Source organism: Trichosurus vulpecula, chromosome 7 (assembly GCF_011100635.1).
Source record: "Trichosurus vulpecula isolate mTriVul1 chromosome 7, mTriVul1.pri, whole genome shotgun sequence".
In the NCBI taxonomy this organism is placed as follows: Eukaryota; Metazoa; Chordata; class Mammalia; order Diprotodontia; family Phalangeridae; genus Trichosurus; species Trichosurus vulpecula.
The window spans coordinates 192,197,412-192,213,654 of record NC_050579.1 but is presented as its reverse complement, the minus strand read 5'-3'; the positions used below and the strand labels follow the sequence as shown (position 1 = coordinate 192,213,654).

The 16,243-nt window shown below is 38.2% G+C and overlaps 1 protein-coding gene across 1 annotated transcript in view; it reads right to left on the bottom strand.

Moving 5' to 3' along the window:
- Positions 1-15,380, bottom strand: part of IBTK (inhibitor of Bruton tyrosine kinase) — an 88,819-nt gene extending 73,439 nt beyond the window's left edge. The window contains exons 1-2 of the mRNA XM_036766109.1: positions 14,774-15,380; positions 3,441-4,161 (exon numbers count right to left, since the gene is read on the bottom strand). Of these exons, the coding sequence (XP_036622004.1) occupies positions 3,441-3,764 (324 nt within the window). The 5' untranslated portion in view covers positions 3,765-4,161; positions 14,774-15,380. The remainder of the gene's footprint in view (positions 1-3,440; positions 4,162-14,773) is intronic.
- Between the last annotated feature and the right edge of the window lie 863 nt (positions 15,381-16,243).

The window sequence follows — 16,243 nt, the reverse complement described above, 5'->3', positions numbered from 1 at the left end:
TTCTGTGAAGGTAATTAGCAACTATTCATTCTTAATATGTGGAAATTCTAAAAAGGATCAAAGGTTGTCTAGTTTTCAAAATCACCAAAAATAAGAATTAGCAAATCAGGATACTGTGGAGAAAGACTGTTCCAGGAAAGCAAGTGGAAAGTGAGAAGCTATGAGACACTGAGGGAAGATATAGAAAAGACTAGAAAAATCTAACACGAGAATTCAGAAAGCACAACTATACAGGCCAATTAGTTTAGGTACCAAGAGCTCTTCACATCCCAATAAGACCCAAGGGTATAACTGTAATAATATAGTAAAATAACCACTGTTCATAACGATAACCCTCAGTCTTCAATGGGAAGAGTGCGCTCTGCACAATACCTCTATTATGGAAACATAAGAAATAAAATGGACACTTATTTTATGTTACTGCAGAGAGTCCTAATAATTATACTGACAAATGTACTTATATGGAAGGCCAATTTTCACAAAAATTACTTTTTGAAACTTCAACACTACAGCATAAGTAATATGAAACATGAAAGTAGAAATTTTATTTTACGATTTAAATGTTCCAAGACTAATTGCAAATTAAGTTTGTAGTTGATGGTCTATTCAGTTATACTTTCAACAAGTACTTATTAAGCACCTCTCTCTCTCTTTATACATACATACATACACACACACACACACACACACACACACACATACACACACACACACAGAGCACAAACCCAAAAAGACGAAAGAGTCCCTTCCTTCAAGAAGGTTGAGTTGGATCAGAGTAGAAGGAAAGGGGGCACAAGAGGAAAAAAATAAGTAGAAAACAAACTGTGATGAGAATAAAGGAAAAATCCAGACGAAATACTATAAGCCAGTATTATCAAACTCAAATATAAATGAATCCCTGAGGCCCACATAATGATGTAGAAAACTACAAATTACCATTATCTATATTGTATTTTTATTTATTTGGTTATTCATTTCCCAATTACATTTTAATCTGGAAAAAGCGTCACTCTAGACCTTTGTGGCCCCAAGTTTGACCACTATTGTAAGAAAACAAAAAGAAAAGAATAACTTTAGCCATGGGAATAGAGTTGAGGAAGGCTTTCAGGGAGGCCTTCATGGACATGGTCATACTACTTCCTTTAAGAAAGAAAAAAATTTCTACAGCAAGGATAAGAGGAATGTGAATTCCAGACACGGGTGGTGGTCTATACATGTTAATAACAAAGTTAGCAAAATAACTGGGGAACACGTAATAGTCTACTTTAGCTGGAACAAAAGAATTCATAAGGGAAATGATATAAAATAAAGGTAAAAAGGAGAAGAATCTCAAATACTCCACTAAGGAGTTTGTACTCCTTAAAATAGGGAGAGCACAACAGGAATTCTGTACTCCTGACAACAGGGAGCCACTGAAGGTTACTGACATGGAATTGGGAAAGCAATGGGCACAGGAAAGCCAGGTAGTAATTTATAGTAGACCAGATGAGAAGTGATAAAGGCCTAAACCAGCATGGTAGCAGTTTAAGTACAGAAAAGAGGATGATCTGGAAAGATACTGTAGAGGCAAACTTGAGAGGACTTGGCAAAACAAGACACCTGAAAAGTAAGAACAGTTTCCTTGGAAGAATCAAGGCCTTGATGGAAAAGTATTGAAACACTCAGGATTGGAAGGAAGGTGAAAAGAGTCAAATATGATTTTTAGATCTAAGCTAAGTTTCTTCCAAAAAAATTAATTTTGGCTACGGGATATGATAGGTTCAAGGAAAAGTCAAAGATGACTCAGATTTTTGAGCCTGGGCAATGAGGTAGCGTTGTCCTAAATAGAATTAGGAAAGCAGGGAAGAGGGGCAGTTTTAAGTGGCTATAGAGTGTGTAGGGGAAAAGATGAGTTCTCTTTTTCATATGTTAAGTGATGATGAGACAGCCAGGCAGAAATATCCTGCAGCCTGTCTAGAGGCATCCATTGCTGTAACACTTCCTCAAATAAACATACAAAATTCTCTTAAGCTATGAATAAAATTATTTCAAAGATAAAAAGTATTTAGGCTATTAGTGTATTAGTGTGTATAAGTATATGTAAATGTATGTGTATGTATACACACACACATACACACACAATTTATGGGAAAATTTCTCATTTAACACCTTTTGTTCTGAAAGTTGGCTTGTAAAAGGTAGTTTGTACAGGAAGACAATTACAATTTTCCAATAAGGAACATTTTCTATTTTTGTTTTTTTTAACCTAACTTATAATGGCAACATTAGCATCACTAATTGTCCAGAAAGTTTTGCTTTTTAAGAGGAGTGGAAAAATTTTATTATCTTGACATAGATGTTGTGATGATAGTTCATGTTCCACAAGGACCAACCCTTTGCTGAAACTCTCACCTGGAGGGAGATTTGCTGAAAACTTGAGTAAGAAATTTCTATATATTTAAGCTTCTTTGTACAAAATAGCATCCACTGATAACAAACTCTGAATTGATAGTGTAACAATTTCCCAATATCTAATTAGGATTATATATTTCTTATTTTAAAACAGATCAAGCCTAAACTCAAGCCCATTCTGCTATTCCTTATACAAACTACAAATACTTTTTTTTTAAACAATTGAGAAGCAATTTTTACTGATATCATAGCTAGGTTCTCAAGCTAAAAAGTATCATATTAGCAGTACTATAGTCTCTAACCATCTAACAATTTTTACATGGAAAATTCACCCTGAAATATCTCAGTTACTCCCAACTCCTGCCTATTGCTACCTACCTACCAACACATACAAGTGAGTTCATGTATTCACCACCACCCCTCACTTCTCTACCAGAAAACTCTCCAAGTAGGAAATAACCCAACAGCAGGAATATACCTACACATCCTCAATGCGCAAGCAAGCAATTCCCCTTCCCCTTCCCAGAAGAGAATTTTCCTTTTCACGGCTTGGGAACCCAAACCATATATCTAAGAAACAATTTGATGATCCATAAAATAAGAACACTACTACTCATCCCATAGGGTTATTTTTAAGCTTTTTTCTTTTTTACTTTGGAATGCTGTAAAAATGTGAATTATTCAAGACCTATAAATTGTGACTACCAACTTTAATTGTGTTCATTGTTAAATGGCAATTTTATTCCTAAACATTTCTTTTTATTGCCTTACTGTCAAATACAATGGAAATAACAGTGGTTTTAAAACTTAAAAGCTATTCTGTTTTCAGATATCTTTTAAAAAATATTTATCAACAATATATTTTGATATTATAAAAATATGCCCTAGTCAGAAACAATGTGTGATATTTTACAATTATTCTTTTATATTAACCAATGATCTCTAAATAGCTACTTAAAACAGCAGTACTATAATTAATGAAAATTTAATCAAGATATATAACACACAAGCATTTTAAAAATAATTCTAATACAAATTAGGGCACTAACCTTCAAGAGTGACCAAACACAATCAATATGTCCATAAAAAATGCTTCTATGCAAAGCTGTCCATCCCGACTCCTTGTCTCTCACCAATAGATCCACTCCTTTTGTCTCTGCAAGCCAATCTAACACTCCTTTCTTTCCGCATGATGAAACAAGGTGAAGAACATTCCTTCCAAAGGCATCCTTGATAGTTGCAGCATTGTAACAGTAAGTAGAAAGAAAGGCCTTAATCTGGCCTTCATTCCCCCTTGTTACTACAGAAAGGATATCCAAAGCATGCTTCAGGGATCGACACTTTAAAGTACAGTCTGGCATAGAAGAACTCATCCTACTCTTTTTCACACTGTTTATTCTTTCTTCAGAAGATCAATTCACTAAAACCAGTCTTGTTTATTTTTATTTAAATTAAAAAGAGAGGGCCAAAGCATCAATATGCTTTTTAGGCTGAACTACGCTGGGGATAGATGGTATTCCCAGAATTCAAATTCCTTTCCTCAGGACAATGATACAAAACTATGAATCGTTGTGCAATTTATTTTGGCACTTAAAAAAATTTAAGTATAAATATCTATAAAGTTTATATCAAATGCATATTATTAAAATAAAAAATTCTCCACTGTTCATAAATTATTCCAGGAGTCAAGCACCAAGAGGGAGTGGGGAGGGGAAATCCCCCTCCACACTGTCTAAAATCTTTTCAAATATCCATAATTGCAAGGGAGACCTGTAAGAGAAGAACAGGGAAATAAGGTATAATTTTTTCTTAAATGAGATTAAATTCATTAAATTGTTAATAAAAGAAGTATTGTTAAAAATTGTACAATTATCAGCCTCCAGTTAACAGTTTCAAGGAAAGTTATAGTATTATTTCCTCTAATGATTTGTCTTACATAGTTTTGACCCTAAAGAGATGCTCTTATTCAACAGCCATACTAGGGATCACTCCAACCTAGGCAGCCACTATGAAGGAAGCTCTCATCCAAAGAAGAATGTGAATAGCCAGGGTACATGCAGAGATGGATCCTTCTTTTTGCTAATTTAAACTTCTGTGTTACTGCTTCTAGCAGGTAACTCCCATCAACTGAGGTGTTATGAAGTTGAATTCTACTCAACAAAGCTATCATGCCATGGAATCTCAATTATGTAATTTTAAAATATGGAAAATACTGTTTACTATCCATCTGAAATGCTATGACATCACAAGATACCATTCTTCAAATTCCTCACTCCATGTAGAAATTCTAACATCAAGCATATTATAAATCCTAAAGAATCAAAAGCAGACAGCTTAATCACTATTATACTCAGCACAGTATTATTTACCTTTCCTTCAGTAAACTCTACCCTTTTCTCAACATTTTTGCCTTATATATGACTTCAGGTTGTACATTAATGATTAGACTACTTCTAATGCCCACTAAGAGTTCTTTAAAGGTTTATCAATAGTATTAATTACAAATTACTACCTCAAGGAAAATCGAAGTATTTGAACACTTATATTAAGTTAGTTATGTTTCATACCCAAAACACTCATTCATTTTGCCTCACTTTGAAAAGCATACAACTCTGGCATTGAAAGTGTACTTCCAGGAAAAAGACAAAACACAAGTAACACAATACATATGAAATCATTTCCTGTACTCATAAGAAAAAGAACTAAAATATTCTAGATTTTCACTTCCCCACAGCAATTAAAAATGAGAAAATCCCTTAAGGATCTCTCCATTTCAAACACTAAAATATACATATGGTATAGTGGATAAGTCAGTACACTGGGGTTCAGAAGACCAGGCTTCTAGTTTCATTTCTACCACTGAGTAGTTGTACGTCCTTAGGCAAGTCATTTGTCCTCTTGGGAATTTCAGTTTCCTAATCTTCAAATAAGAGGGTTGGACAATGATTCATAAGATTCATTAGAGCTCCTCTCTTCAAGATGCAGCTCAGACACCATCTTCTGTATGAAGCCTTTGCTGATTTCCCCCAGCTATTAACGCCCTCCCTCCTATAGTATCTTGTATCTGTGTATATGCATTTATTAACTGTATATGTATATGAATGTCTGCTATATCTTTATAAACACACACACTCACTCACTCCCTCTCTCTCTCTTTCCCCCTCCTTCCTTCCCTCCCTCCCGATTTTCCTGACCATTCTGCTGGCTCATCATCCGCTTCATACCCTCAAATAGAGGGTGTTCTTCAAGGTACTGTCTTAGGTGGTCTGCTCTTCTTCCTCTACACATTTTCTCTTGGCAATGTCATTACTTACCTCCCATGGCTTCAACTATGGTATCCCAGATCAACATGTCCAGTTCTGGTATTTCTCCTGAGCTACAGCCCCACATCACCAACTTCCTATTATACATTTCAAACCATGTCCCAGAGTCATATTAAAATTCAACGTTTCCAAAATCAAACTCATAATCTTTTCCCCTTAACCTTCCTTTCTTTAAAACTTCCTTATGTTTTGTCAGATACCACTGCCAGTACCTCAGGTTCATCAATTTAGCATTATCCTTGACTCCTCACTTTCCCCTACTACATATATCAATCAAGAAACATTTACTAAGCATCTGCTTTGTGTCGAACACTTGCCAAGCATATGCAATCAGCTGCCAACTCCTTCACAACATCACTCTTGTCTAAGTCCTGCTCTCTACTTACCCAACTACCATCTTACTTCAGGCCGCCATCATCTAGTCTAGATTACTGCAATAGAATCCTATTTGGTCTCCCTCCCTAATTCTATGCCATCCTATACACTACTGCCAAAGTATTTTTCCTAAAAAAAAAGTGATTTAACCATGTGACTCCCCTACTCAGATCAATTCTAGTGACATCCTATCGCCTCTAGGATCAAATATAAACTTCTGTTTAGTTTTTAAAGCCTTAAACAATTTAGCTCCACTTTATCTTTCCAGCCTCACTGAACATTTCTTGTACTCCAGAACTCAGCAATCCAACCAAGATGAGGTCAAACCCAAGCTTCATACATTTACTAGCTGTGTGATCCTGGGCAAGTCACTTAATTTCTGTCTCTCTAAGCTTCTTCAACTATAAATGGGGATAACAGCACCTATCTCTCAAGACTGTTGTGAGGATCAAGTGAAATAATACAGCATATAATAAATGGCTATTCCTTCCCTTCTCTCCTCTGTTCCTCACACAAGACACTCCATCCCTCATCTCCCTGCCTTTGCAGTGGCTATCCCATATGCTTGGAATGCACTCCCTCCTTACCTTCTCTTTAGTGTCCCTTTATTTTCTTAAAGATGCAGGCTCAATTATTATCTTTTTTATATGAAATCTCTCCTGATTCTTCCAACAACTAGTGCTTTTACTTCCAAACTACCCTATATGTAATTACTTTGTGTATACAGCATTTTGTATTCACTTCATATTTTATATGTATTTGTTGTCTCCCTCTGCTTGCCAGAGATCAATTCATTCTTCATCCTTACAACCAAAGTGTCTAGTGCAATGCCTGCTACATAAAAGACATTTAATAAATACTTGCTGATTGACTGAAAATTCATGTTGGTCTATTTACAACTTCATGCAAAAGCTAATTCTAAAAATTTTTATCTTAAATTTCTGGCTTTGTCTACTTAAAAATAATAATATACAATTTAAAAAGCCAGGGCTAAAGAACTCTACTACTTGCCACTTGTCACCTTAGAAAAAAAAATCACTTAACCTCTCTGGACCTTGACTAGATTATCTCTAAATTCTCTTGTAGCTCTAAATTCTACTATCTTATGACCTTCATCACATTTTTTTTTTTACCTAAACTTAATAGCCCTTCATTCTGTGTACATATCCAGACTATCACTTATAGAGCCAGAATAAACCAATTTCTGAGTTCTATGGTTAAGAATAGTTCTGTGATCTCTGGAATAAATTACTCATCAGGATGATAACAGAACAGATATATTCTACAAATGCAACATACAGGCCTCTAAATAAATTTTCACAACCAACACATTTTGTAAATATCCACCTTTCCAAAGCAAACAAAATGGTAAAATACTAATTTTATTTTACTATCTGTATTGGGAGGGGGAAAAAAACCCTGTGAAATGCTAAAAGTGTTCATTTAATTTAATACCTTTATTTTAAAAAAGAAAGAACTTTCTCTAAAAGATTTAGCTACAGATCTTAACATTTGTAAGCTGATAAAAAATGTTTGGTAATAATGTCCAAATATGACCTAATCATAAACAAGCTGATTTATTAAATTCAATGACTCCCCATTTAATAAAACCCTTGTTTTTTTTCAGGCTAAATGATCCTCTAGCACCTCCTTCCCTGAACTTTGAAAAAGCACAGTATAATACAAACTGCACTCTGGACAGTGAGTCAGAGAACCTGGCTTTAAATCATGACTCTGCGGCTTACTATCAATCTGGCCTTGGGCAAATCACTTAACCTATCTGGCCCTGTTTCCTCATTCTTAAAATGAGTTTAGACTAGAATAATCTCTAAATTCAATTCCACAAGTACCGTTTCACACAAAGTGTATACATTCTACAAGGTGGAACAAAAAATAAACATAAGAAATAAAAATACATACAGAGTAAATATAATTTCAGAGGGAGGGAAACACTAAGGGGAGAAGGGAGATAAGAGGGAGTTGTTTCAGGAAATCAGGAAGGGCCTTAAGAAGGAGGTAGCACTTGAGCTGCAACTTAAAGGATACTAGGGCTTCCAAGAGGCAGAAATGAGAAGAGATGGGAGAGCTTGTACAAAGGGATGGAGAATAGTAAGTAGGTCTATTTGGCAGAAACACAGGATGTATGAGAGGGACTGATTGTGAAATCAGTCTAGGCCAGGGGTTCTTCACATTTTTTATGTGATGGATCCCTTTGGCACTAGGGATCCACTTAAAGCCTAGGGACCACTTGTCAAAATAATCTTTTTAATGCATAATACCTTAGATTAGAATGGAAACAAAAAAAATTAGTAAAAATAAAGATATAATTTTTTTCCATCCAAGTTCACAAGACACTCTGAAATCTATCTATGGAACCTTTAGGAGTCCACAGACTAGAACTGTTGGTCTAGAAGAATAGGTTGAAATCATAAATGCAAAGAGGATTTTGTATTTTATCCTAGAAATGGAATTCACTTAAGTTCTTAAGCAGAGGAGTGTTATGAATAGACCTGTGCTCTAGAACATGAACTTGGAAGTTATATGGAAGACAGAGACAAGGGAGTCAGAGACTTGAGTGAGGAAGACCAAATAGGAAGCTATTGAAATAGTCTAGGCAAAGGTGATGGACGCCTGAAATAAGATAACTGAATGATCATACTCTCTTAATTTCCAGATATGATTTTTTTTCCTCAGTCCTCATCCTTCTTGAGTTTTCTTCTATATTTAATATTGATGAATACCCCTCCCTTCTGGATACTTTATCCTTTCTGGTTTTTCATGACATTACCCTCTCTTGGCTCTTCTCCTACTTGATTTCTCCTTTTCAGCCTCCTTTACTGGATAATCATGCACATAACTTCCAACTGTGGATATTCTTACAAGGCTCTGTCCAGACCCCTCTTGTTTTCTCCCCCTCCATGAGTGGTTCCTAACCTTCTAGTCATATAATGAAATGCATAAAATAAGCTAAATCAGACTACAAAACCAATTATGTTCAAATATAGTTGTGTAAACATTTTTAAAACAATTCACAAATTCTAGATTAAGAACCATTGTTCTACACTGTATCTCAATGCCCGTTCAGTTCCCAAAGGTTTTAATTATCATCTCTATGAAGATGACTCACAGATATATAGACACAGGGCTAATTCCTAAGCTTCAGTCCCACATCACAAACAGCTTTCTGGACATCTTGAATTCGATGTCCCCTCTAAAACTCAACAGGTACAAACTGAACTCATCTTTCTCCACTAACCCACTTCCCCTCAAAATTTCCCTACTAGTGTCAAAGGCATCACCATTCTTTTAGTACCTCAAGGTTGGTAACCTTGGTATTTACTCCCATTGTCTCCTTACTCTCCTTCGGCCCATATGCCCAATCACTTGCCAAATCTTGACATTTCTATCTTCACATTTCTCACATACATCTTTTCAGACAGCTACCACATTAGTTAAAACTTTCATCACTTCTGGCCTGAAATATAGCAACAGCCTCCCAACTAGTCTTCTTATTTCACGTCAGCCCACTTCAATCCATCCTCCATATAGCTGCCAAAATAATTCTCCTTAAGCACAGATCTGACTCCCCTTACTCAAACTCTAGCGGCTCCCTACTGACTCTCAGATAAAATATAAACTTCTGTTTATCTTTTGAACCCTTCATGACCTGGTCCCTTTTACCATTCTGATCTTTTTACACACACTATGATCTAGCAATACTGGCCTACTTGCTATTCTTTACACATAGCATCCCTCAACTCCATGTCTTTTTACTGGCCATCTCTGCGTATCTGACTGATCAAATACCTCTTACTTTAAGACAAGTTCTAATATCACCATCTACATGAAGCCTTTCCTTCAAGAGCCATCATCCTCCTTTCCGAACCACCTTTTATTTAACTATTTTGCTTTGCATTTACTGTCTTTATATTTCATCTCTATACACTTACATCTATTTGACTCCCCCATTAGAATTTAAGTTCCTCAAGAGCAAGGATTGTTTCATTATTTGTATTTGTATCTGACAGTACCTAACATAGTATCTGCCACACAGAAGGCACTTAAAAATGATTGTTGGTTGAAAGGAAGTACGAGGATGTAAGGGACATTGCAGAAGTACAATCTTGGGCAATGACTAGTCACAGACTCAACAGCAAAACTGAAAGGGATCTAGTGCCCTGAAGACAGGCATAAGTTCTAGATCATGAGCAATCTATTTTCAGATCTTTCCTTATTAGTTTTTTCCTTTGCCTGTAAGTTCAGTCTCTTTTATCTTTAAAAGAAAAAAAAACAACAGCTTTTTTTTAATCTATTGCTCTACATAACTACTAACCTACTTGTCTCCTTCCTTCTATGACTAAGTGTTTAAATTGGTCTGCATTTATCTGAATGAACCCTTTTCTGACACTAATGCAGGTTCTACCTATATGATCATCTTACTGAAACTACAGACTACAGGTCAAACTCCCTTGGCCAGCAAAACTCCTAGACCATGGTCTAGTCCCATGAAATTAGGAAACATTTAATCAAATGAATAAAAATACAATACAACATAGATAATGATAATTTGTGGTTTTCTAAGTCTACGTACCTTCAAGGACCCTCTATTTGAATTTGACTCACTGCTCCATAAGTTTAGCAGTAACTTCCTATTTGCTAAATAAGAACATTTCCTTAATTTTCCCTCTCTACAATCTCTGCAGCAATTGCTGCTATTCACTACCCTATCCTGGTTAAAAGAGTTTAATCAATGTAACATACTGTAAATCTGCTGATGCCTGCATAATACTCTTTCCCTTATACTATCTTGGTATTCCCATTTCTGATCCATCCTTTTCTCTATTTGACTGGTTCTTCTCCCTCCCACACCCCAAGTCTGGAGCTTTCCTCAAGGTTCAGTCGTTGGCTTTCTACATTCTTTTCTGTGGATACGTCCATCTACTCTTAAGAAAATAAATCTTTGTCTTTAAGCCTTGTCTTCTATCTCAAAGTATGATTCCATTCCTTAAACTGTCTGGACATTTCCACTTGGTAGTCTCATTACCTAAAACTCAAAACGTCTAAGGATAGCCTTGTAAATAGTATCATCTCTCACCCCTACACCAGTCAGCACTTTAGTCTTTTTTTATATCAAGTACCAAGTTCAATTAATTATTCCTTCCCAATGTTTTTCAAATTGTGTCTGTTCCTAACTTTCTATTCCCACAGAAATCATCCTTCACTACCTAAATCTATGCAATTTCAAGAGCCTCTTGTCTCCTGGTCTTCAGTGTCCTCGAATTACAATTCATTAAGCATATCAAGGCCAAATTAAACCACCTGATTTCCTTAAAACACTGCTTGATCCTATGACTTCTCTCCTCTAAAACCCAGAAATAATAGTCCAAACTTCTTAGCATGACATTCAAGACACTATACAATGTGTTCTCAACCTACTATCTTTTCCAACCCTATATCTTAATCCATACATAGAAGAACCTTTCACTCTGACCATGCCAGTTTAGTACCAGTCCCTAGAACATGCCTTCCATAGTTTTACCTCCAAGCTTTTATTTATTCCATGGTCACTAACTTGTAATGCTTTCCTCACTCCTCTCCGCCTAGTTAATTTGCTTCCATATTCCAAAGCCCAACTAAAATACTACCTCCTTTATGAATCCTTCCCTGATCACTCGTAGAGACACAGTAATTTCTCCCTCTTCTTCCAAAATTTCATCTCAGTAGTATACATACATACACATATGTATATGTATACAGTATATTATAAATATAATACTGATAGATTGCCTTGTTTCTCAAGAAAATTTAATCAAGCTAGACTGAGGGAGACTCACAGCAAAATTTTATTAACAGTGATGTGTTTAACTGTTTATAGTTGGTCACGCTGGCAGTCTCAGCAAAGCCAGTTCCCCGCTCAGGAGGGGACCCTTTTTATAAACACACAAAGAAAGGGTCTTGGTAGAGGTGAAAAAAAAGGGGATAGGTTGTAGGGTTGAGGCAAGAACATTACAAATGGCTATACTGAGAAAGATGGGCTGGCATTCAGCTAAGGCTAATCTCTGGCCTAACAATTAAGGAACGTTAATTGTTTTATAGAACACATCTGTATCTTGTCATCTATGCTAGAGGCTCACAACTAACAGACCAGGTATCTCACTGCAGATAAAAAGATACAGAGATAAAAAGATAAAAACTCCCATAACTGCACAAAGACAAGAAAGGACTTATGACAAATCTTTCAAGGATGCTAATTTTGTGGGGCTAGACAGACATCCATGAAGTATCCCAGGTATTACCAGCATGTGAGACTATCAAACTAACTTTAGCTAAATTCTCGAGCTCAACTCAAGGATAAAAATGTGGCATGAGTAATCATGCGAAATAGGGCAGTAATACAGAATAGTCTCAATCACAGAGTGGAATCAATTATAAAATGATACAGAATAATTTAACGTCTCTAATTGTATTGATATCTGTTTATGTGCTTGTCTTTTTTCTCCAAGCAGAAGCTAAATTCCCTAGGGTCTTAGGATCAGGAACTGTCATGTGGTTTTTTCCCCCAACAGTCCCTAAGACTGTATATTACACACAGCAGGTGATAAATAAATGACAAATGATTATAAAAATGTTCCATAAATCCAAAATGTTACATAGGTTTGTACCCAAAGCAACATGGTATAGGGGAGAGTGTTGGATTTAGAATCAGAGGACCTATACTCTGTGGCTTACTATCTTCAGTGACCTCAAAAAAGTCATTTAACATCTTCGGGCCTCCATTTCCTCATCTGTATAATGAAGGGTTAATTAAAAATAAAGATCTCTAAGGTCTCTACAAGCTCTAAATCTATGATCCTCATCCATAAAATTAGTTAACTTAGATAATCTCTAAGGAACCTTTCAGTTCTAGCATTCTATGATTCTTAAATGAAATGACATCATGAATGAAATACCTAAATGACTAGCCGGAATCAAATACAATCGTTTTTACAACACCAAAACTGTTATTCACATAAGGTTACAAAACTTATTCTTTATTACATTAAAAAAAAAAGTTGTTCTGAGAATTTTCTCTCTTTAATATCTTATCAAGTTTCGTTGTGTTGTAGATAGCAAATTTATTCCAATCCTTTACCCGTACAATGTTACTATTGTTCAATTATATTTGACTCTTTGTGACCTCATTTGGAGTTTTCTTAGTAAAGATACTGAAGTGATTTGCCATTTTCTTCTCCAGCTTATTTTGCAAATGAAGAAACTGAGGCAAACAGAGTTAAGTGACTTGCCCACAATCACAAAGGTAGTGGATAAGGCTTGATTTTAACTCAGGTCTTCCTGACTGCAGGCCTGGGGCTCTATCCACTGTGCCACCTAGCTGCCGGACCAGCACAATAACAACATTCTAATTTGGATAATTTTTCCCATGTTACTTTTGGAGGAAACTTCAATAGATACAGCATCTAATTTCTTCCATATAAACAGCAATAAAATTTGACGTTCACTCAAATTATTTTCAAAATAGAATGACTTATTTTTTAATTCACCTGTCCTGTACCTCAAAGCTTCTTACACTTTTCAAAATGTTTATTTCAACAACCTTATGAAAAGGGACATGTACACAAGATCAGTAATTTCAACCCCACACTTCTTCCAAACTGACTGACAAACGGGATAAGCTTCTCTGCTCCTCTATGGAACGTGGTGCATAGCCCAAAGCAGATTTTCGTTTCCAAGTCTTAAACAATAAATTTAAAAAAGAATTAAACTAAAATGAGTATAACAAATAAAAATTTAAAACATTTGGGGTAAACAAAAAAAATAAAACATTTGAGGTTTCAGTACCAACAACAAAAAGTACTTAGGCATTTGAATTTGCACTCCATTCCACAGTATGGTAGAAACATAGTATGTGAGTAAAGCAAAGGAGGCGGGAGGGGGGAAAGTAGTTCAAAGTAGTTTGGATTTGTGGTCTGGTGTAAATGCACACCCTTCTTTTTTTGCTGCCACTCAAATTTTTAAAAGCATTAATCTGTGGATTAAAAAAGTGACACCTAAATCCTTCCTCAACTTTTGCTCTGGGGAAGAGGAGAGAAAAAAGGTTTATGTTTGGCAGGGAACTTTAAAATGAGATTGGTTTGAAAATAAATGTAAAGTTCCCGTTTCCGTATTTCATCTGCTAGATTCAAGACCAAGGGGGCTTTGTTTTCCCCAAGCGTGGTCACTTCAAAATTAAAAATAAAACCTACAGCTCAACTCTCCAGCTTCAGAGTTCGAGCCCGAGATTACAGGACCCCAAGTATAACCACGTTTGTAGAACCACATCATGTGACAAGAGACACAAGAGCCCCACAACAAGTGAGGGCGTAGATATTAGGGAGGATGAGGCCCAAGCCAAAGGTCAGAGACTCTGGACGCTGCATCCACGGAGGCAGGTGGTGCCACCACCACGTAACCCAACTGACCATTCATCTGTAGAGGGCCTAGCCCAGGCCAACCCTCGCCGGGTCCTCAGATAAACACCCTCGGGCGGGGCCTAACCCCCCCCCAACACACACACACACACACACACACACACACACACACACACAAACACAAACACATACATACACACAGCTCGGCCAGGTGGTGCGGGGTAGACCTCCCTATAGGGCTCGGGCTCGCCCCCCCGCCCCCTGGCCGCCCCTCACCAGTCGCTAGATAAAACAGCGCCGACGGTCTCCGCGGGGTCTGCACTCGGCGGACTGGGCACTCATCCTCAGTGACAACAGCAGGGGAACCCGGGGAACGCCAGCAAAGCCTCCAGTGCCCTGTCCGAAGGCTCCGGCTGTGGCCAACTGCGATGACCCTCAAACAGCAACCGGAGCCGACAAGGCGCTGGACCGGAGGAGAGAGGGAGACGGTGTAAAGTGGGTGGGACCCACCCTGGAACAAGACGGGCGCGGATTGGCTGCGGCTCACAGATGCCTCTTGAGGATTGGCTGAGCGGCGGCCAGGGTTCCCGGGCCGCGGCCGTTTCCTTTACCCAAAGCTTCCCCCAAGTCCACCTCGAGCCCCTCCCCCATAGGATTCCCAGCTGCCTAGGATTGACTCTGACCCTGACACCGGCCCCGAGGGGGGCAAGGATTTAGGGGAACACAACGTAAGCTGGGGCCTAAGCGTCCCTAGAGGCACCGGCTCCCTCGAGGCCGCGGGCCCTGTGGGGTTGTGTCCAGGACCAAGCCGCCCGGCTCTTCTGACGTAGCCTCTGGCGACGACCAGCCCCCTTCCACCACTAGTGGAGCTGCAGGTGTGGACGCTGAGAACCGAATCCGGGCCCGGGAGGGGGAGGGGCGGGCGCCCACGTGGCGGGGGATTTACTTCTTCCTCCCTCCCGGGAGCTTTTGCGCCACCTGAGCTCTGCTGCCCGACTGCGCACGGGTCACCCAAGGGCCACGGGCATCATCTTCCTGCACTGTCACCGTGCCCGTCCCTGGGCACTGAAACGCCACCTGGCTAAGCCATGTGTCATTCCTTGGTTTGACCTGTCAGGAGTGGTAACAGCCTCCTCGGAGGCGGGTTTTGGACGCGGCCCCTCCATGCCCAGTCTGTTGCCACGTTAGGGCTTGCTGCTGTGCCCCGCCATAAGACCTAAGACCTAGAACCGGACATCAGAGGCCGTATGATCCAACCTCGACTCCTCTTGCAGATGAGGAATCTGAGGCTGTAGGAGATTAATTCACTTGGCCACAGTACTAGATATAGAATGGGGTCTTAATACTTGCTTGTCGAGTTAATAATTGGCCAAGGTCACATGGAAAGAATCAGAGGTGGCATTTGAACAAAAGCCCTCCACTCCAGCGTCCAGAGACAGGGCTTTGTCATGTCACCCCCTGCCATTCAGGGTTTGTTTGTTTTTTTTTTTTCCTTTTACCACCATCTAATGTTGAGGATTTGAGAAAGGAGGGAAAATGACTAGGGGTATATCTAGGGATAATGGCTTCCACACATTTCTCACCTTTTTTTCTTTGCTCCCTTTTTTTTCTAATTGTTTCTTCCATTCGATACCTGAACTAGGGTGGTGATTGTGTTAGAGAGAGAGAGAGAGAGAGACAAAGAGAGATAGACAGATGAAAAATATGTTGTTAGGGAAAGATAATATGCAAATGAAAATGTAGGGA